The 22,413-nt window shown below is 42.8% G+C and overlaps 2 protein-coding genes across 3 annotated transcripts in view; one reads left to right on the plus strand and one right to left on the minus strand.

The window, feature by feature from the left end:
* LOC142579383 (uncharacterized) overlaps nucleotides 1–13,823 on the minus strand; it is a 61,487-nt gene extending 47,664 nt beyond the window's left edge. For both annotated transcript variants that reach the window (XM_075689505.1, XM_075689504.1), the window contains exons 1-5: nucleotides 13,476–13,823; nucleotides 5,669–5,919; nucleotides 4,198–4,411; nucleotides 1,977–2,119; nucleotides 1,330–1,666 (exon numbers count right to left, since the gene is read on the minus strand). In XM_075689505.1, the coding sequence (XP_075545620.1) occupies nucleotides 1,330–1,666; nucleotides 1,977–2,119; nucleotides 4,198–4,411; nucleotides 5,669–5,919; nucleotides 13,476–13,551 (1,021 nt within the window). In that variant the 5' untranslated portion in view covers nucleotides 13,552–13,823. The remainder of the gene's footprint in view (nucleotides 1–1,329; nucleotides 1,667–1,976; nucleotides 2,120–4,197; nucleotides 4,412–5,668; nucleotides 5,920–13,475) is intronic.
* Nucleotides 13,824–15,948: 2,125 nt separating this feature from the next.
* Nucleotides 15,949–22,413, plus strand: part of Pask (PAS domain containing serine/threonine kinase) — a 90,466-nt gene continuing 84,001 nt past the window's right edge. The window contains exon 1 of the mRNA XM_075689506.1: nucleotides 15,949–16,088. Within this exon, the coding sequence (XP_075545621.1) occupies nucleotides 16,063–16,088 (26 nt within the window). The 5' untranslated portion in view covers nucleotides 15,949–16,062. The remainder of the gene's footprint in view (nucleotides 16,089–22,413) is intronic.

The raw sequence follows: 22,413 nt of genomic DNA on the forward strand, positions 1-22,413 counted from the left end.
AAAGTATAAATCTAACGTGCACCCGACGTGCACCCGACGTGCACCCGACGTGCACCCTAGTGACGACATACTGTGTCATGACATCATGCCACAGTAGAAATGAAACCAAAACTGACTGTAGAAAAGCTATTATATTAAATTATTGAGATCACTATGAGGCTTAACAGTACTTTTTCTGAGTTTAGAGGCACCAGACCTTCATTTAAAGAAAAAGAAAGGAAGACTGGAAAATAATGTGTCAGTGCCTCTATAAAAGAATTCATAAGAGTGGGTCGTTAGGTGAGTTGGTAACAACTCAACAAGGAGTTGTTAGTCCAGCACCCTTTTGTTCCCTTCTCTGTGTCTTGCCTCATGATTTTTTCTAGTTATGCTTTCCATTTGCTGGCATACCCATACAATGTACCCCTTTAAGACAAAGATTTATTTTGTCAGCTTAAAGTTTTACTTTACCACATTTCTAGCCACTTCAGCATCATTAAAAAATGAACTTCAGTATAACAAAGTCAATTTCTCGACAAGTTTCATTCTGCCCACAAATATGGACTCCACTCCCAAACTATTTCAGGTATACCCAAACTATTTCAGGTACAAGAACAAATTGAGCTCATGTGCAGTGAAAATGTAGTACACTTGGTCACTTCAGAAGTTTGCCTGATATAAACCATTCCTGTCGAAAACAACAAATATAGAGACAACCAGTTACATCGCTTCATACTGCTGCCGTCATCAACCAAACATCCATCTTCCAGAGCTTATTTACAAACAAGATTTGCATGTAATGACCAGTTCAGGCCTAATCAGAAGCGTTTTAACATATAAACAATATGCTTTAGGTGCCCTTATCATAGTTAGTGTATGTGGTCCCATGGGATTAACTTGGCGTGTACTACTGCAGACAGAGAGCTGCAATAGGATAGAAGCACTGTGCATTGCTGTGATGTCTCAACTTTCTTCATCAGAAGGCAGCAATGAAACCTGTAATAGCTAAACATACAAAACATATTTCATGACGCTTTGCTCTTCTAAAAAGCTTGCCGAGTTTCTTTTAAAGATTTGATTACTGTTGCACTGCTCTTGCTAGTACATAATATACATGCAAATTTTCCTTTTCCTGCAGCTATAATAGATAATTCAGGTTAACATGAAGCAACAAGCTATTGCAAAAAGATAGAGCAGACTCCGCTTAAACGGAACTTGAAGCAACATAAAAATGTGTTCCATTTATTCAAAGTTTAATTTAAGTGAAGGACACAAAAATCATCAAGAACTGTTTTATAGGAAAAGCACCCGAGTGTTTTGATAATACGGTGGCGATAATATCGTTCTCACCCAACGGCACTGCATTTGAAGTGTCTCCAGAACTTGTCATAACCACAACCTGGCCGGTCTGCAGCGCCAACGGCTGCGACCTTGGTCTTCCACGCCCACGGATGGCATGGGGTCGGCCTCCCTCGCGCTGCCTACCCATGAGTTCCCGCAGATAGGCTGGCCGGTAATGGTCTTGCAGATGACGGGCAAACTGCACACTGTCTCTGTACAGGCGGCCACACTGCGAGCAAGTCCACTGCTGACGATCGTGTGAGGAGACGACACTTGAGGCCGCTTCCAGGCTGACCGTGCCATCTGCTGGCGAGTCACCAGTCAAAACAGCTTGTCCAGGATCAACCTGGGCAGTGGTTTGCAGGAAAGATGTGAAACATGAGGGAAGTAGTCGGTTCAATAGTGAATAATGACAAAATTTACCACGTGTCCTAGTGTTTGCAATGCATTTTGTTCTCCCCAAATCCTGAAAGAAGTTCTAAAGGGGGCGGTGGGATATGCTCAGTGTTCGGCATTAAAGTCTTTAATGCCTGGTTTGTTTGCACCGAGAGGGCGAGAGAGGACCGAAAGGACGAGGCACTCCTTGCCATGTAAGGGACAGTTAGCTGTTCTTGTGATGAGAGAGAAAGACATGCTATTTCTCCCTGCCTGTTTACCTGTGGTATGATGGTGACTTTTGTGGGGCGTGCCATTGAGACACTTCTGGGCGGCCGTCCCCTCTTTCTTTTAGCTGGTGGGCCCCCTGGCTGTGCAGGCACTGATGCTGTGTACTGTGATGGAAGTTCTTCAGTAGGACCAGCTGCATATTTTTAAAGGCACAGTTAATTTGAGTGCACTTAACAGATGCATTGCAATGATAAATACTTTATACCTAAATCATAATATTTAAAACAAGAATTCCAGACGGATGAGAAAAGGTAGGGTACAAAGCCTGTGCCAATAAAAGTATAACAGGCTGGACCAAGTTTGAGATAAATAAACAAGAACATTCAGCAAAACTGCAAGATTCTAAATAAGTCACAAAATCAGAGAAGTGAGTAACTGGCAGGATGCTACTGCTCAAGCTGATTATCATATCTCCAAATTAAGGAGTCGTTAAGGTGTTTGTAAAGACCAAAACAATGTTAAAGATCATACTGGACGATTTCATAAAAGAAGAGCAGGTGAGATAAAATGTGGCAATCTTGAAAATGATTAATATTGGTTATCTAATGTTGATGATACATATTTGTTTTGTAAGACTTAGGGCTGATACACTGTTTTTCACTAGAATTTACTTCGTGTGAGCGGTGCACATCATACAAAAAGACTATAGGTAGCATCCTCTGTGCTCAAAAAAAAAAAAAGAAAAGTTACTAATATGTAAGCATCAACATACTCCAAGTACATTATTCTCTTTTCACCTATTTTACTATGCAAGAACACAGCTTTAACTCACCATAGGCAAGCATGGCTTTGCTACAGGTGAAAAAAGGATGGCTTTTGATTTGCTGTGAATTGATGTTGAGGCAAATCGTACATGACACAGATTATTTATTTTATTTATTTATTATTATTTACAGAATACCTGCATCACCTCAGACGGATTACTTAAAAAATAGCTCACACAGGAAGTCACTTTAGTAACAATACTTAATTTCAGAAAGAAAGGCTAGTATCAAGTCAATACAAGATTACATGCAAACGAACATGTTAAATTGCAAATTTGAGCCGTTTGTACTCTGTCGAGTTACTTTGTACTTTAATTACCCCTCTTACTCAATGCCCTGTCAAGGGGCCTGTAAGGTATTTTCAATAAATAAATAAATAAATAAATAAATAAATAAATAAATAAAGGCATGCTGGTAGGCAACTGTGATCATATAACATCAAAATATCGAAAGAACTACCAGGCTCATGACTATATATGCACAAAGTACAACTAAATGAAATATGATGATGATGATGATGGTGATGATGATGATTATTATGATACAACACTACTACTACTACTACTACTACTACTACTACTACTACTACTACTACTACTACTACTACTACTACTACTACATGTGTTATTGGGTTTTATTTTTAGTAATTACATGGCTATCCTGCTACTGTTCATTGCAGTCATTGGCAATGTTCAGCAGAACGCACATGCATGGCTTATTTGCTCCTTAAGAGACGTTAGATGGTCTTAACCCATCCAGACAACCCACGTCTTGATGATGAAATGAGCTGGGTCTCAATCTCACTATCAAGAAGGCCCACATTAAATCCAACATAATGTACGTTTGCTTATACAGGGTGTCCTAGCTAATGTGCAGCACGTAAAAAGAAAAAGGCTATTTGGGTGAAACCAAACACGTGTTGTTAGCAAGCCACCTACAGAAGTATTCACTATTTCTTTAACTTCTTAATTAAATAATTTGTATTAATTGACTTACTTCTAAATTATTAATTTTATAGCCATAATGTTCGGCCAAGGCTTGTGGAGCATTCTTGAAAACATAACTTTTTAGTTGTTACTGACGAGCTACCTTTCGCTTAGCTCTTATTTTTTCCTGCATTACATTTTACAATTTCTGATGTTATATTTTACATCCCTTTAGGGAGGACATCATGTATAATGACGCTTACTTTTGCTGAGGCAGAAATGCAAGTTACAAACCTGCATAAACACTTAGAATGCTCAGTTCAAAGGAAGTCCATGAAGTGGCCGTCTCTTCACAAGAACCCTTATTGTGGGAAAACCCATCTTCGCAAGTGTTTCCAAGGGAGTGACACATCCATGCATAGACACGCGGGCACCTTTTAAGATGTATCTCAACTCCCACATAGACACAGTCCTCCGCAATGCATGAAATGACCACATTGATGAATAAAATGGGCACCTACCCATCTTGCGACCATACGGTGGTGCATAGCCCACGTACAGTGCATCACCCGACTTAATTGGCTTCTGTACGCTGAAGTAGATGTCTTGACCCAGTTGGTAAGCAATGAGATTTTGCACCGATGGCTCTGATGCAGGCTCCACAAAGCACATCCAGTTGCACTGATACTCGTCTGACGTGTCGAGACAGGTGGCACGACCCTTGGTTGGAAACACCTGTGGACAGAAACGGGCACACAAAAGTCCTCATTTTGCATCCTAATCGACTCTTTAGCTTGCCTGCCAGATTCATTCAAATGAATGCTAAATGTGTGTAAGAATCAAGCAATAGCATTTACTTGACAGTTGCACACAATGACGTCACGGAACAACTTCTTGATCTTCCGCACCACTACACCTGTAAAGTATGCAGGTATCCAGACCTAACCAAGTTGTTGTTGTGTTGGCACGTCGATTTGTGTGGAATCTGACTTTGCAACAGCAAAAAAAAAAGTTAAGTAAGAAACCTGCAATGTCGCAACAAGCGGTACAGCTAGACACAGAAAAAGCTCCTTCTAAAGCCCTTATGCTCCCTTCATTAATAGTGTTTTTTTGCAATTTTTAACGACACTGTTTTTGACAATCTCGAACTTGGTGTGTTTAGTCTGTCTGAGCTTACCATATGGTGGCATACGTGTCATTTACACCTTGGTTTTGCTGCCTTACATGCTTCAGGTTCACCAGTAAAATGCTCACCATGATGCCTGCACCCTACCAGTCTCACAGCTTTGTTTCTGATGCTGTAATCCAAATGTTCACCTTTTGTTTGGTACATTTGGCACTTCTTTTCTATTGTCAATATTTGACTTTGATGGTTGTATTATACATTTTAATTACTACATACGCTCTATTAAAGCTTTGTATGTACTACATGAATTTATTCAGAGGTCTTGTTTGTCGCTGTTTTACATTGTAAATATGGCCTGTGAAGCACAAACTGGTATGGCCAAAGGAAACAGTAAAACAGTTCAACAGACACGTTTAGCATTGCATGAGTGCATCAGCTCATTACTTTATTAAAGTAATGAAACTGAAAACAATAAACACAAAATAAGGACAAATATAAAGTATTCTGTGGTTGTGTAGACTCTGTAGAGCTGTTAATGGAGGAAGGAAATATGTTGCAACCCTATAAAGCACAAGCAACCCTATGTCACATGTACAGTCAACATCTTGTGCAACAGTGAGAAAACCAGTGAGAAAACGTCCAAAGTTGTAAGTTGTGCAGTGCATTCAAAATGACACCTATGCACTGAAGTTAAAATGGTCTCCAAGTGATTCAATTTTGGAGAGCTGGCAATACCTTCTGCTTTAAAAAAATATCAACAACCTAGACAAGAACAGAGAGACCAATGCGTGTATCTCCTGCCTTCATCCTTGTCCAGTTCATATGAAATTTTGAAGTAGCACAGTCTAAGTAGAGGACTGGTGTACCTTGAGCCTGAAGCGTGGCCTGCCTTTGAAAGCACGGTAACGGGGGGCTTCAACAGGCCCAAACTGAGTTCCCACCGGAATGTCCTCACGGGCTGTAACACGAGGGCCACACTCTGCATTTTCAGCCAGAGCCAATGTTGGTGGCAGTGAGAGACGTGCCCGCGACGGCACTGACTTGTCATCCACTTTCTGGGCCAGGCCCAAAAGTGGGCATGCTGCAGTCACATGGCCTTCCCCACACACACTGCATTCTGTGGGGAAGAAGAACAGGTGACATAAGTTTACACAGAGCAGTGGTCTTCAGCCACGAATGAATGCTATTGAAAAAACTACAGTGTATCACAAAAAGAAATAGATGACCTAAGGTACAGAAAAAAATGCCAAAGACATTAGATAACAAGGTGATAGGTCCTACAATTGATAAGGAACATGAACGTAACCTTCGAAGGCTATGCAGTGCTTCATCTCTTTCTATTCTAACAGTACATGCAACAGTCAAAGTTCACAGGTGAATAATTAAGAACTTCCCAGAAAGGCAGGATTTGATTACAGTATGAAAGGGTACCGGCTGATGAGTCATACACTTCATCGGGCCCCAGCATCCAGCATTTAAAGGAGGGAGGAGGCTTTACTAGCAGTGATAACTTCACCAACACACCAAGGGGTTTACGGATCTCCGTTTAAGAAATGACTGGTAAAAAGCAATAGGCAGTATGCAATTTGTGCAAAAAGAAATAATAATAAAAAATGGAGAGGGAAGGCTTCTATCACCACCGCCAACGACCTCAGTGCTAAACAATAAGAAGAGTTTGCTAGCACAAGCACAGCTTATAAGCAACGCTTTCTTCGCTTATCTCCCCAGAGTTTGTAATGTTGTCTGGCTGTCTCGTCAAGTAAGCTGGGCTGATCTCAGAGGCAGTGTAACAGTAAGCTGGATCGATGCCAGAGATGATGAAACCAAGACTGAGCCAATCACGGAGACTGCGTAATCAAAAGGTGGTAACTTGGTGGGCCGATCCTGACACTAGTGCAGGATACATGCTGTCACAAGTGCTTGAATGAGGTTCATAATGCAGGTTAATCCTGAAGAAAGTGCAATCAAACGTATGGGCAGGCCAATCCTGGTAATGCTACAGCATGACAGCTAATCAGGTGTGGCATGTGGACCTAACATCTTTGCATCTTTCTCCGAGTTTAACATCAGTGTCTCACCGAGTGGACAGAGCGGGGGAATTCTTTCACACAGCCGAGACACAGAGAGAGACGGCACAAAGAAACAAAGAACAGCTATGACATTAGGCATGGAAGAGTTTGGGGAAGAAGACATTGCATAGTAGCACTGGCTTATATATGAAAAATGGTGTCCATATAGTTCAGTGAGACTCTAAAGTATATATACAAACATCTTCATCAGGAGGTGAAATAGATCATGTCTTTTGCAAGGGATGTAGATGTGTTAAACATGAATTATTACATTCACATACACTGTACAGGCATCTGTGCTTTAATTTCTACATGCACCGCGAGACCAACATCGTCTCGGTATTGTCAGTGTAATGGAAGCTGTCAAGAAGCTTTGAGTTCACCAATTCCAAAAGTGCATAAGATTAGCATAACTTTTTATGCTTGAATTTCTCATGAAAGAAGTTGTTCTTAACAGTGTTGCATAAAAGGGCACTGAAACCAATACTAAAATCAAACTATGTGCTGTCCTTCTACAAACCTTTCAGTGTATGTTATGTAATAGATCAATTGTATCCATACAAGTAGCAAACATATAGTGTGTTGCATACATAATGTACGGGACGGCATTCCTTAACCTCTCCAAGTCGGAAATTGAAAAGTTGGAGACACTGATCCGGAAGGCCTACAAGACGGCACTGGGGCTACCAAACTCCACGCCAACGGCAAAGCTCATGGCTCTAGGAGTACATAATACCCTCAAAGAGATGTGGGAAGCACAATGCCTCTCACAACTCAATAGGCTCGCACTCACAAAACCAGGTAGAGATCTGCTCGAAAAGATCCATATTAATCTGCCCTATATGATAGACCAAAAGGAAGAGGTACCACGTGATGTGAGGAGACGCGTCAATGTGTACCCCATTCCGTGGAACATGCATCCCGCATATAACATCGAAAGGAGAAAAGCAAGAGGGGAAGCCCTGCAGAAGAAATGGGACGAGCAACCTAACACCCTCCATGTGGACGCCGCAGGGCCAAAGAATGGAGTGATGACTATTGTGGTCTCAACGCCTTCAGGACCGATGGTGAATTGCGCCTCGATGAAAACCTCCAACCTCACTCACGCAGAGGAAGCAGCTATTGCATTAGCTATAGCATCTAACCCCAACGCCGATGTGCTCACTGACTCCCAGAACGCCTGTCGCAACTTCAATAATGGATTAATTCACAGGTCAGAGTTGTCATTGCTGACTAAGCATCCACCCAGCCAAGCCTCAGTGATCTGGTTTCCCGGTCACCTGGAACTACCAGGAGGAAACGAAGCCGCTCACAGGCATGCCCGAGCTCTTCTATACCGGGCGTCTCCCCCTGATGACCGTGAAGGGTGCTGCGACCTAACTGCTTTAGCAGCATATGCTGATAATCTCGCACCATACAGAACAGCCAGGAAGGAGTACCCAACACCACATAAATCCCTCAATAAGCTGGAAGAGAACACTCTTAGGAGACTACAAACTAATATATACCCAATACCAGCTAAGTTACACCAATGGTACCCTACACTATACTCCCCGCAATGCCCACACTGTGTAGAGGTAGCTAACCTCTACCACACGGTGTGGGCTTGCCAATTTAATCCCATAGTTGACCCCATTCCAAATCCCTCAAAAGAGCAGTGGGAGGCTATTTTGCTCAGCGATGATCCTGACCATCAGCACTGGCTGGTGGGGAGGGCCAGCACAGCAGCAGTAACCAGTGGGCTACCGGACTAGACGGCCCACCCACAAGTTCTACGAATATCCTGCAAATAAAGATGTTTTCAATCAATCAATCAATTACATACAAGGACAATTGAAAAGGTGACAAGACACACTTGGCACCAAGTGTGTTCTGTCAATTCTACAGTGTCACTTAGATGTCGCCGTGATAAACACAAGTCCTCTTCTCGAAACTTCACCTCCTGCCTCAGACATCCCTTGTTAGGCCACTGCTATTTATCAGTTTGTCCTCCGCTGCAGCACATTACATTTACTGCTCATATTAGTCATCAAGGAGCCCAAATAGCTACGTTAGTGACTTAGTTTGCAAGAATATTACAATTGAAGAGATCGCATCTCCCACAACCTAAACCCGCTGTAATGAAGACTATAATATACTTCAACACAATCAATTCCTCTCATTAAAGCTCTACAGTGAAGGTGAAAGGGAAATTTGTTATCCACCTGAAGTAGCCAGGAAGCTATGAAAAAAAAAAAAGCTGTATAGGTTCCCCAGGAAGAAACATTCACAGTTTAAGAAAATTTTATCCTGGTCTGGCAGTTGAACATGGCACCACTGCCTTTTTGGGGCAGCCACTAAACCAACTTGGGTAGCTACAACAGATTAGCAGATAGCAGAGCAAGAGCAAATTATATGAACATTTTAGGTGCAGGAACACTGATTAACCAAATCAGCTATCCGTACAATAAAGGTAGATTCATAACAAAGCAAATGATGCGATTCAACCACATGTTGGAATTTGAGTGAAGCGAAGTTTTCACGAAGCAGTTAATTAAATGCTATAAAACTAAATGCAGTGCATATAATTATCTTTATTGTCATCTATACAACATGCGATCTTGTGCAATATTTATGTTTATGAGCCACACCACTCACAACCTCAATGTCATGCCATGTTTATGTGCTATACCATTCACAAGCTTTCTCTGCCTTCTCCCCTTTCCTTGAAGAGTAGCATGTAGGTGAATACTCCTATGCTGGCAAACCACTCTGCTTTTCAATAGAGAGCTCTCTCTGTAAGCCAAACACAAAGAGCAACTCATGCGAATGCACATGGTGAAACGTAGATGCAGTGATATCACAAGGACAAAGGCAATGTTTGAGAAACTGAAATAGAGCCGACTGTGCGCATACGCCAGGAAATAGTAATCTCTTAAGGCTTGCAACAATGCCCTTCATTGCAGTCCCCACAGTGCAGGAATTGCAGTTGGCAACATCTCAGAGGTCATGATCTGTCATGCACTATTACCTGCTTTTTTTTAGAGAGGCATATGGACAGGGTACAACATTTCTGCAAATAGTGCAGATAAAGTGCGGAAAGGCAGCACCAACAAGTTAGCACCAATAAACATCAAGCAAACTCAATTTTCTTTCATGTTGAAATGCAATATAATCATCAATTGCTGAGTAGACCATAAATATGATCGCTATGGCACAAACAAGGAAGGACGGAAGGGAACAAGGGGTGTGCTTCCCTTGTTCCCTTCCGTTCTTCCTTGTTTGCGCCATAGCGATCATATTTATGGTCTACTCAGCAATATGAAACGACTAGCCCAGCAACATGTACTTCTGGATAATCATCAATGGTTGAGAATAATTTAACATTCATTAAACAGGACATCATGTACCAATGGCAGCTGACAAAGTATCTCCATAGTGATGCTGCCAATACCTGTCCTACATTTACGGAATTTTCTCACTCACAAGAGCTTCCTATAGCAGTGCTTCAGACATTTTGAATCAGCGATTTATCCCTTAGGCTTAGCTTACTGTTCGCCTTTAATGCAGGTTTAAATATAAGCATAGCCGACTCAGGGGACCAACTGCAATGCATGCTCAGTGACCTGGAGAGGCAAAGCCGAAGGGTGGGTCTAAAAATTAATCTGCAGAAAACTAATGTTTAACAGTCTCGGAAGAGAACAGCAGTTTAAGATAGGTAGTGAGGCACTGGAAGTGGTAAAGGAATACATCTGCTTAGGATAGGTAGTGACTGCAGATCCGGATCATGAGACTGAAATAATCAGAAGAATAAGAATGGGCTGGGGTGCGTTTGGCAGGCATTCTCAGATCATGAACAGCAGGTTGCCATTATCCCTCAAGAGAAAAGTTTATAACAGCTGTGTCTTACCAGTATTCACGTACGGGGCAGAAACCTGGAGGCTTACGAAAAGGGTTCTACTTAAATTGAGGACGACGCAACAAGCTATGGAAAGAAGAATGGTAGGTGTAACGTTAAGGGATAAGAAAAGAGCAGATTGGGTGAGGGAACAAACGCGAGTTAATGATATCTTAGTTGAAATCAAGAAAAAGAAATGGGCATGGGCAGGACACGTAATGAGGAGGGAAGATAACCAATGGTCATTAAGAGTTACGGAGTGGATTCCAAGGGAAGCGTAGCAGAGGGTGGCAGAAAGTTAGGTGGGCGGAGGAGATTAAGAAGTTTGCAGGGACAACATGGCCACAATTAGTACATGACCGGGGTAGTTGGAGAAGTACGGGAGAGGCCTTTGCCCTGCAGTGGGCGTAACCAGGCTGATGATGATGATGATGATGATGATGATAGCCGACTGTGCCGGTCGCTTAAACCTTCACAGTAGATGGTTGTACAATGTCGCGCCACAACCTGTTCAAGGAATAACGGAGTATCGCCGGCAAGGCATCCAATGACTCAAGCTACCAAGGTCCATATGAAAACTAGACAAATGTTGTATTCACAGATAGGTTACAAGGAAGGAAAACTGTGAACACATTATTACTCTTTATTTTGGACAAAAAGAGGCACAAAAGAAGAAGGAACATGCTGGCAACTTCCCAAGGCACAAAATCTGCCTTTTAGGAAGAAAGGGATAGAAAAATTAAAAGAGAGGAGTGTTATTACGGCAGTGTACATTGGTCACAATACAGTGCCCAGCATATTGCATGACACACTGCATTAATTTAAAAAATATATATAGGGTTCAGGTTTGACATCCAGTCCATGGAAATGTGCTGCATATATACCAGTTTATGTCTCCTCAGATATCTCATATACAATGTCAGTAGTGCTTACAACAATCACGTGATGTTAAAATATGGTTGGACCGAATGATAAAAGTAGAATGATCACTGCATCAGCATTCCGCGAATGCTCAAAGTATCAAAGTCATGCTGCAGAGTTCGAGGTTGTGAGTGGAAGCAGCATTTTCCAGAAATGCAGAAATGCACGTGTACTTCACATAAAGAATTATTCTAGTGCCTTATAATGATATAGTGCTTTTGGAACTTAAACCCCCAACAATTTTTTTAAGGTATACTAGTATGATCATTATTTGTTAATTCAATTTGTAAACTATAGTGATTCCAAAAGCACTTGCCTGATTTAGGTGTTATGCAGTTATTTCTAATGATAGCATATTTTTTCACAACTAGAACTACAACACACTCTTCGCGTGCCTGTTACTTTGGGCACTGAAGTGGTGAAATGAATCGGCTATCCCACACAGATTATAAACCATTTTTTGGCTTCAGAATATTGCTGACGTAGTAACCTTGGGAAAACCTTGAACTGTATGCCAACATTTGATAACCACTGTATTTGTGACACAAAAAGAGAAAGAAAAATACGACAGATGGTGCAAGTACATTCTTGGTGAGAACACTGAGAGCAGTGAACAAAATTTAGCGATTTACAAGAGTGTGTTAACTCTGTTCGGAAAAGAATATGCTGTATTCTCTTCCACTGTGTTGGAAAGTTCCTGCAGTTTCACCAATATATATTCCTGCACGTTTCGCGTGACAATCCGCACATTTTGCAGTTTTTTTGCATTTGCTTGCTTAAAGATGTAACTGTGGTGAAAAGCCCTTTGGCACACGTTGGAATTGTACTTCACAGCCTGCCAGTTGTGCAGGTGCTACTGGCTCTCCCTTAGTGCCAAACACACCAACGATGATACAAGTAGCGTCACTAGCTGCTTATCGACTAAATCTAACATTATGCCGTTTCTAAGGGCTTCAAGGAAGCTTTTAACAAAGGACTTCGATAACGTTTCTGTGCTACTACAGCAATCGGACGGTTAATGTGGACAAACGAAGTCATCTTATGAGCTGACCCTAATTTTTTTTCAAAGAAACGATATTCAAACGCTATTGTGAGCGGGGACATTCAGCATCACCTCCACGCCCAAACGCAACGCTCCAAGCGCTTTATTGCACGATCAACTGTTGAACGCACCGACGATCCGATTGGAATGTTTTGCTTCTACGATGCTAGATATATCAACTTCTTTACTGCAATGTAGGAGGTGTCCTGCCTAAGTTAGAGCAAGCGCGGTAGGCAACACATTCCACAGTGCATTATGTCGCTGCAAAGGTCCAGTCAGAAACTCTTGGGCGAAACACTTGCACGACACGGTGACATCCCGATTATAACAAGAAATTCTTATTTTATGTTAGACAAGAACCTTCAAATAAACCACCCCAACTGCCTCTGGAACAGGTGCTACTGATAAAACGTGCGTACAGCGCGTTAAAACACGAAAAGCAGCATCGGCGCACAATAAAATGTGAAAACCTACGGCGCACGACGGACTGTCCGATTCACCACAAAATATTTTGTTGCTCGTAAAATCTTTGTTACGCGTCACTGTACATTTGCCACGATTAGGGAGATAAAATTTTTATTTGATAGCTTTGACAGTAAGTACCAGGACCGTAGATAAATCCAACAATGAAATAACCTGCGGTAACGCAACCACATTTTTACTCGGGGCAGGCACCAGAAAGCAACATGGCGTCCCATCGGTGCGTTTGGCTAGCCGGGCCGTGAGGGGCGATTGCGTTGGCGCGAAGATCGGTCGGGACGTACCTTCTTTCTGGCTCTGTGCAGGCGTGGAAGGTTCTGCAGCATAGTCTGTGACGTTAGCGTAAATGTTTACATACATATTATAAGCCCATCGAGTGTACTGTATTGCACTTCACCGTCACCCGGATGTCGGGCAGCGCTGAGCCTTCCTAGAGTTTGCTGCGAATTAAAACTGTAGCAACTATATCATCAGCATGTTTTCTTAAAAATTGCCATGGAATACGCAGCACACTCACTATAAAGTAGAAATTAGTACGCGGCCTTCAATGCTAGTAAGTCCAAGTTGTACGCAATATTCTCGGAATGGCAGCCATTGTGGTTCGACAATTTGTGTAGGCACCTCTGGCGGCACGAAATAGTTTCGTTTTCGGTGTCGTGGAGGAATTACTGGCATAAGTACGCTGTTGTGTGCACGACTGTATAATTTTCTGAGCAAAGGAGCTGTCGGCGAGCTGCTAGTAAATAAATTTAGAAACCTGTCGCCAATGCGTGCTTCGATCATATGCACACTGATTGAGCCCTGTAAATGAATGGTTATACATTAATGTGTTCTCTGATTGGTCCAGTTCAAGTTCAGACATAAACGCGTGCTCGCGTTAGCTGTCTCTGGCGCAAACAAGCAAGTGATAGTATTAAGAAAAAGGAATACGCAGATCCGACATATACGTTGGAACTCAAGGCCCCTCGTGAATCGGTTATGTAAATGACAAATTAAATGCGCAATTATCCTTACTGTTATCCTTGTAAGGTGTATGTGATACATTGTTCAATTAGGTATATGCACTGTGACGCAACGTGATGCCAATCTTCATGCGCTACACCGTTCATAAGCGAAGCCGGAATTGCAAACAGAATTCATATAGGAATGCGTTATATCCTGCGAGACGTCGACGAATCCATGGCCTAGTGCAAACTGGCCCTGCACAGGTGCTCTATGGCGAACGGGTTTCACGGGCACATGCTGCGCAAGACAGCAGCATGCCTACGGGCAAGGAAGCACGAACGGCTTTATTAATAAAGCCGGTCGTGCAAGGAAGTATGGGATGTTTCGCTGAGAAAATTTCACTTTAAAAAGGACCTCGGTCCCGTTAAAGGAATAGTAGCAAAGTCTAAACGTGTAATTCCAAGCTTACTACATAATACAATTTCTGCCGACGTCTGGCAGCTCGTGCCTGTTCCGACGGCCTGCTCATCACCGGCGTCCGCGGCTTCAGCGAACGCTCGCCACCACGACACGTGTGCGAGAACCGTTATGGGAACACTAATTATTAAAGGAAAATTCGCTGTAAAAGTACTCAGTGTGAAAACTAGGACATATATGTATAGGTGTTCTGTGGACATATCAGTTTACTATGGGCTGACAACGAAGGAGCTTGCACTGTTGTACGGCTCGGTGAGAGCGAGATGCTCTAACGCTGGTACTGGGAACACAAATGCACGTGCTGACCGGTTATTGTTACTATTTATTATTTACACATACTGCGTGAGTGATTAATGCGTGCGAAGCCAGAAAAGAAAATTGGAGAAGCAAATACATATATTATTAGTAACCATGGAGAATCATTCTGGTATAACGAACGTATATAGACCACATTTCTTTCTCTCTCTCTCTATATATATATATATATATATATATATATATATATATATATATATATATATATATATATAGTCAAAAGAATTATTCTTAATGTGAATAATTCTCAACAAATGTAGGTGTTACCTACATGTATCCCTAGATCGTGGCACTCCTGCAGCAGATATCTATTCGGAACAGTCTGCGTTCAAAAGTAAAAAAAAAAATATATGTTCCTTGGTTTTCACCTCACCAGACCTAATCAACTGCCCGGCAATCATGATGTTCTAAACTAGGAGCTTCAATATATGTAAAGGTGATTCGTTAGTCATAAAGAAAGCCAACGATGAATGAATAATCAGCATGAGCGAAACTGGGACATAGTGAACAAGGCAGCAAATGCATCGTAATAAACACCTTACATGCAGATACAAAACGACTTAAGTAGAATATTGCTTTCAGTCAGCGCTTTTGTTAAACGTCTGACGCTTCCCGCAAGTTGGCGCTACAGACGTTAGTGATACACGCGCAAAAAAAAAAAAAATTTAAACGCTCTAGAAGACAGGTCAAAAGCCCAAAATGTTATGCTCTTTACACTCGCAATATTTTTATAACATTTCTACAGAGCTTATCGACAGATAGCGGGAGCGCGGATTAGCCGAGCAGTCCCAACCAAACGCAAGTGCGAGCTGCAGCACCCACAGTGTTTCATAAAATAATTATAATTTAAAACTCTATGGCAGTGAACGAGGCGTCCGTGTTTTTCACTCTTCAAAAAACAAGCGGCAGGAGAGATGCTCGAGCCCTCTTTTGTAGTGAATAATCGCTAATGGTGCAAGCACTTCTGGCGGCGAAAGTAGTAGATTTCTTGAAATGGATTACTGTATTTTCAATGTACACGAAGGGGCTTGTACGGGACCGTTGTTTCGAATTTGACGCGGCAAGTCTTCACGGGTCGTCGGCCGACGTGGAGAGAATTTGTGGAGGCGTTTGGCACATCGCCGATGCTGTGTTATGAAGACAGACGGAATTAACAACCCGTAAGTCGTGTCACCTATTTACGTCACTGTTCAGAAGCGCAAAACGTTACCAGAAACAGTTTTCGGCTGTGGCACGTCCACACCCACTGCACCACTGTTGTGGTCGTAACCGTCTCCTTGTCCCATTCGTCTTGATAAATCTGCACCTTGGCGCGTTAGCTTTCGCTTCAGGTTTTAAGTATAGTCGAAGACTTTGCAGGGTACAGGTCCTGTCGTGGTCAGTTTCGCCGCTGCGTTAATACCACTTAGTTGTCACTGTATGACTCTCACTGGCTGTATGACTGTTTGTACTGCGCATTATGCTTTAACTAAGATCTTAAGCATTTGATTGAGAATATACCCGTATTGCGCATATCTTGTGAGCAGCGAAAGTTTAGCGCTTTAGTGCCCCCTGCCAAATAGAGGAGCGTTAAATATGAGATAACGTCTGCGTTGATAACAGATGCATTTCGGGCAAAAAGTCTTGACGTAGAGTTTTACTGAGTACGAGAGCGGAAGGTCATTAGTCAGAGATATTTGAAAGACATGGACAGCGTGGGCGTAGAACAGGGAAATTCGATTTATTTGATTTGATTTATTGATAGATTTTAGTTAGCCACTTCCAAAGGATAGCAGGCGTTACAAACGCCTGACGTACGCCTTGGCGATTGATTATACTTTACAATACACAGCAGCAGTAGGTGACTAAACAAAGCAGAAGTACAACATAGTGCACACAATGTAAGAAACAATAATGCAGCATCCATCATTTACTGAATAGTTTACTGAACAAAGACCGTACTTTGTACGCAATTTAAAAACGCACAACTTTGAAATTGTGCTTTGATGTGGTTAGTGAATTTCAATTGTGCGCTTGTTTTCAATGATCAGCTGCCTTATGTAGATAGCAAGTTTCTTATTGAAGACTTCAGTGATCCGAAGTTATGTCTAGAGAAAGAAGGTTCAGTTGATTTGCTGAATGAAAGATTATCGATGGCTCTCGCAGCTCTTCTGCAACTTAAGTATTTTTGTGAGGTTTGTTGACGTTGAACCCCAGGCTAGCACGCAGTAATGTATATGTAAGAATACTACTGAAAAATGCAGCTGCAGTTTGCACTGTAGTGGTATAAGCATATGAAATTTATTCATCGTCCAGGTTCGTTTTTCACATACGGAGTGCATGCAGCATGGTACAGTAAAAATAGAGTGGATAGTGGGGAGACTGACACAAGAATGCATACTGAATTGAAGCCAAATGGCCAAATGGCTACAAAAAGTAATTTTCAACAATGTTGGTAATCTTACATTGCTGCCTTTCACAGCTGCCTTAGAGATGAGATGCTCGTCACATACACTGAGAATGCGTTTTTCAGCCGTTTGCATATGATACGTTGAAGGAAAAGCGCCTATTATATCGTGCTGAGTTTTGGTTTTCCTTAGTTGCCAATGGGTGATGTCAGATAAAGTATATCACTACCATGAGACTTTCCAGACTTGTCTGGTACAGAACTTCTATAAATCTTTTGAGTGTGAACAAAACCAGCAATTTTTGTAGGTGGGTTGAAATCCATGTGTTTACATGTCTGCACGGAATGGGTTGAAAATTGTGACGAATGCTTTTCTTCACATGCATGGTGAGCCACGAGAGTTGTAACTTATCCATCATAGGAGTGCACAGTAAATGACACATAAAGAATGAGTTGGGATGAGCACTGTCTGACAACTTGTTCCCCCCGCTTCTCCCATCTTCTTCTTTGTTTCGTTGTTTACTGTGCTTTATTATCGTGGCTAATTTTCTTGCTTAATCTATTGGTTCACCACCGGGCCGCAATGAGCACTGAATTAAACCTTGTCTGTTGTAAAAGTATATGCATCATGGTTGTCAAGATAATACAGGGACTGTCACAAGCAGGTTTTCAGACAATCTGAAATGCTGTCATTAAAGGGACATTAAAGAACAACATTTAATCAGTTGGAACCGGTATGGCAGTCCTTCAAAACTTTTGTTTGTTCATTCTGTGCAAAAAGGTTGGTTATTGCCGGAGAAAGGGAAGGACAATTTACCCTTTCTTGAACATTGTGCCAAAACCTCAGTGCCAGTACATTGGCGGAACATGATAGATTTCAAAGTATTTTGTCATATGGAACCCATTTTGCCACAGGAAATGTTCAAATTTGCTAGGATGAGCCTTTGGTTTATTTGAAGTGCAACAGAGCTTTGCTCTACTGTTAAATAACTCAGTACAAGCTCCACCCACAAAACTGTACCGCACCTGCTCTCTCTGCCTCCGCGCTCCTAAGCAAAGTTTCTGACAGATGCCGATACTGAAAGAAGTTTGCTTCTGCTGTTGTGTCACTGAAATGAGCGAGCATAATTGGATGGTGTAGCTATATGAACTCCATAGTGCTTTGGCTTTGATAAAACGTAAATGTAAGACACAGGAAGCAGATAAACACGACGAGGACAAACGTGCAGCAGTGGTTCTTGTCAGATCTATCTGTTTCCTGTGTCTTTCTTTTGTGTTGTACTAAAGTACCATGGAAAGTCTCCAACTAGCTCAATTCGTTGCACTTCTACAATAACTTTTTGAATCAGAGTGGGGTGTAATTGCCACTGCATTCTTAGGTTGTCACTTACAGTACACCCATGTAGCTGATGTAAAAATGCATGATGCCACCGCAAGCTGGTGCGGGAATTTCAGGGCAACATGCCAGCCACCTTTCCTTTCTGTGTCTTTCTGGCTTATTGATTCAAAAGCATCAAATGGCCCATTCCGCATAAAAGCTGGTGTCTGTAGCAGCGAAACAGCATGTAAATTTCCATTGGCTGCGATGCCACGTCATATGTCCACCTCGATCGAGCAGAGCGGGCGAAATGGAACAGCTGCTGCTGTGGTAGCGCACCAGGAGTTGTGTGAGGGGAGAAGGAAGAGGGCATTGCTGTGATGGCATGTCACTAGCCTGCCTCGGCGGAGGAGATATGGCTACGCAATGCCATGGTTTGTCTTTGGCAAGGCAGTCGCATGACGTGCAGAAGCCGGCGTGCAGTCCGTATTTCTCTCAGCCCCACTGAGCTTAGCTGCTGCATGTGCCTGCCAGCCTTGGTTGCCGCTGCTACTTCCTAGGCCTCTTGTCGTGCAGGACGTCAGTGGCATGCGGCAGCCTTGATTTCTCAGCAGTATCGTCCAAATGATTCCGTTCTACAGCCAACATGCCAATGTAGAAACTGTACAAAAAGATAACTCGCACCAATTTAATCGCAAAGCTTTAAAACATTACTGACAGTGCAAAACTTGAATGACTGCTCAGCTGTGTTCAGCTGGACATTAACGGTTTGACATTCCCAACTCATAAAAAGTGCTTAAGTGTCCTCAGATATTTTTAGCCTCCTCTCAAGGTAAGTGTGACCATTTGCCATGGCAAAAGTGGAATTTACTAGTACAGCTTAACTTCATATTCCTGTTCAGCGACCCTTTAAGATTGCAGGGCTTGTGCTCCTAGTGTAAATGGGGCAAGGGGCATGCAAACATTTGTGGCTCTTGCACCTAATGCTTCATTTCACCAAATATATGCACTGCTGTGAACAACTATGGGCTGTGCCATGCAGTCTGAAAGAAAAGATTGGCCATTGTGGACTGGTAATCCTTTAACAGTCCCTCTATTCAGCCATCTTTATGCACAATAGAGTTAGCGACAAACAATGGATGAGCCCTCCTGGCTCTCATATCTGTGTGGCTGATGTGGATTGTGTTTACTCAGTACTGGTTGAAAAAATTCAGTATTGTAAAATGCTTCAACATACATAGGAACGGTGCCTTACAAGATTATTCTAAGTTGACATAGTTGCAATGGGCTTTTTGTTTGCATTCATTCAAGCTCACAATACAACTTCTGTTCCAAGTCAGTGCCTTCAAAATTTTATGACTGTTAGTGCTAATATTAACTGGTGTCTGTAGTCTAAGTGTGAGCTTCGATAAGTGTAGAATTGAAGTATGTGACTGATAGACTGAGCGTGAGTCATAACAAAAGTGACAGGCGATAGTTGCCTTCAGGCAATGTACTCAGCACACAGCTCTTTCTTTGACCAAAAATCTCTTCTGAGCGTACACAGATCGGAATTGGCAACTGACTTTCATTTCTGTATGCCAAGAAAGATATATCAGCTCACAAATCTTTAGTGCAAAGCATTCTTTGCCTCATACCAGGCACTTTGCAATAGGTGGGTAGGTTCCTGTCTCGCCTTGTGTCTTAGATCTGCAATAAAAAAAAAAAAAACATGCATTTGATGGTGGGCTTTGATCCTGGGTGCTCCAGTGCAAAGGCGCAATGCTCTGCCAATTAGGCCACAAGACATGCATATTTCTCTTGTACCAATGCCAAATAGCATTTTAAACAATTGGTACAAGTATCATGTTGCATATTAACAATCTGTTCAGAAAAGCGAGAGCACATAGATGTGCTCCAGTTTCCATTAGGTCCCAATGGAATGAAACACAAATAATTGTCAACCTTATCTTAGCACTGTCCTTTGGCTGCGTCATGTCGCATAGCAACAAGTTGCTTATAATACAGGAATGCAACAGTTTCCCCATTCTTCGCTGATCGTGGCATCTAGTGCTTAGAGACACTGTGTGACATTGCATTGCCTTTGGGATTGGCCCAGAGCTTAATGGGACATGTTGCAATGTTTCTTTGCCTGGATACAATAAATCAGCTGTCGTGTCATTGCTATATATACTATCATTGTCGTCACCTTGCTGCTCTCATTGCACACAATTCCAACTTAGAGACATGTTGGTCCATTTGGTAATGCTTTGCAGGATCTGAAACTATGCGGGATAGCCAGCTACCTGCAAAATGCATTGCATAACATTTATTCTCTCAGGCACCTGATCCGCATAAATATTTATTATAGCATGTGCGAATACAGGTTTCTCATGCATCCTTTGCCAGAGCTTGTCTCATGGAAACATGTTTTTAATTAACTTGTTGGCACAGAATCAAAATAACATCTAGGGCCTGAACTGTACACAACAGGAGACTATATTGTTACGCAAACAAAGGATTAATACTGGGCACTATTTACAAAGTATATTTACAAGAGGTAACTGCAGTGCTGGCCAGTTCAGCCATTAGCTCGAGAGCCAAAGAGCGTTCGCCATCTTTGTCGGGGCGCCCACGTGCATTGGGCACAAGAAACACACAATATGCATGTATCATTACCCCTGGCGGCAGAAGCGAAGTCCCGGAGAGTCTAAATGTCATCACTGGGAGGGTGATACTGCTTCAGTAGTGTAACGTGCACAATATCACTGGGCTGGGAAGCAGATGGGGCGTCAGGGGCAATCTCGTAGGTAACGGGAGTCGCGGCATGAAGCACTCGGTATGGGCCTGTGTAACGAGACAGCAGTTTTTCTGACAGGCCGACCTGGCGCGACGGAGACCATGCGGGAAGTGCCAGGCGGGAAGTGCACGTCTAAGTGTCGCTGGTCGTACAAACGCCTTTGACTCTCTTGGGATTGCAGAAGGCAGTCGCGGGCAATTTCCCTTGCGTGGGCATAGCAGGCGATGGCATCAAGTGCATATTCACTGGTCTGTGCCGCGGGAACAGGGATGATTGTGTCGAGGGGCAGTGCTGATTCTTGGCCGAACAGAAGGAAAAATGGGGAATAACTGGCTGTGTCGTGTCGAAATTATAAGCAAATGTGACAAACGGTATAGAGCGAGTTCCCTGTCAGTGTGGTCTGAAGAGACATATTTCGCGAGCATGTCTGTGAGAGTGCGATTGAGATGCTCCGTGAGGCCATTTCTTTGCGGATGGTATGACGTGGATAGCTTGTGCCTCGTGGCACACGACTGCAGGATGTCCGCGATAACTTCTGATAGGAATGTCCGGCCACGGTCTGTGAGAAGTTGTCGCGAAGCTCCATGTAATAAAATCACGTCGCGTAAAAGAAAATCGGCGACATCTGTGGTGCAGCTTGTAGGAAGCGCTCGGGTGACGGCGTAGCGCGTGGCGTAATCCGTGGCCACAGTGATCTACCTGTTTCCAGAGGTAGAAAGAGGAAAAGTGCCAAGTAAGTCCAAACCAACCTAAAATAATGGTTCCGCGGGAATGTCGAGTAGTTGAAGGTACCCAGCAGGGAGCGTCGATGGTGTCTTGCGTCGCTGGCTTTTCTCACACGCATCTACGTAACTTCGAACGGAGCGAGCAAGCCCTGGCCAAAAGAAGCTTCGGCGGATCCGGTGTAGGTATGTGACACACCCAGATGACCGGCAGTGGGGAGGTCGTGAAGTTTGTGGAGAACAGCCAAGCGAAGGTGTTTAGGGATCACAAGGAGTAATG

This window comes from Dermacentor variabilis, chromosome 4, assembly GCF_050947875.1.
Source record: "Dermacentor variabilis isolate Ectoservices chromosome 4, ASM5094787v1, whole genome shotgun sequence".
Classification (NCBI taxonomy): domain Eukaryota; kingdom Metazoa; phylum Arthropoda; class Arachnida; order Ixodida; family Ixodidae; genus Dermacentor; species Dermacentor variabilis.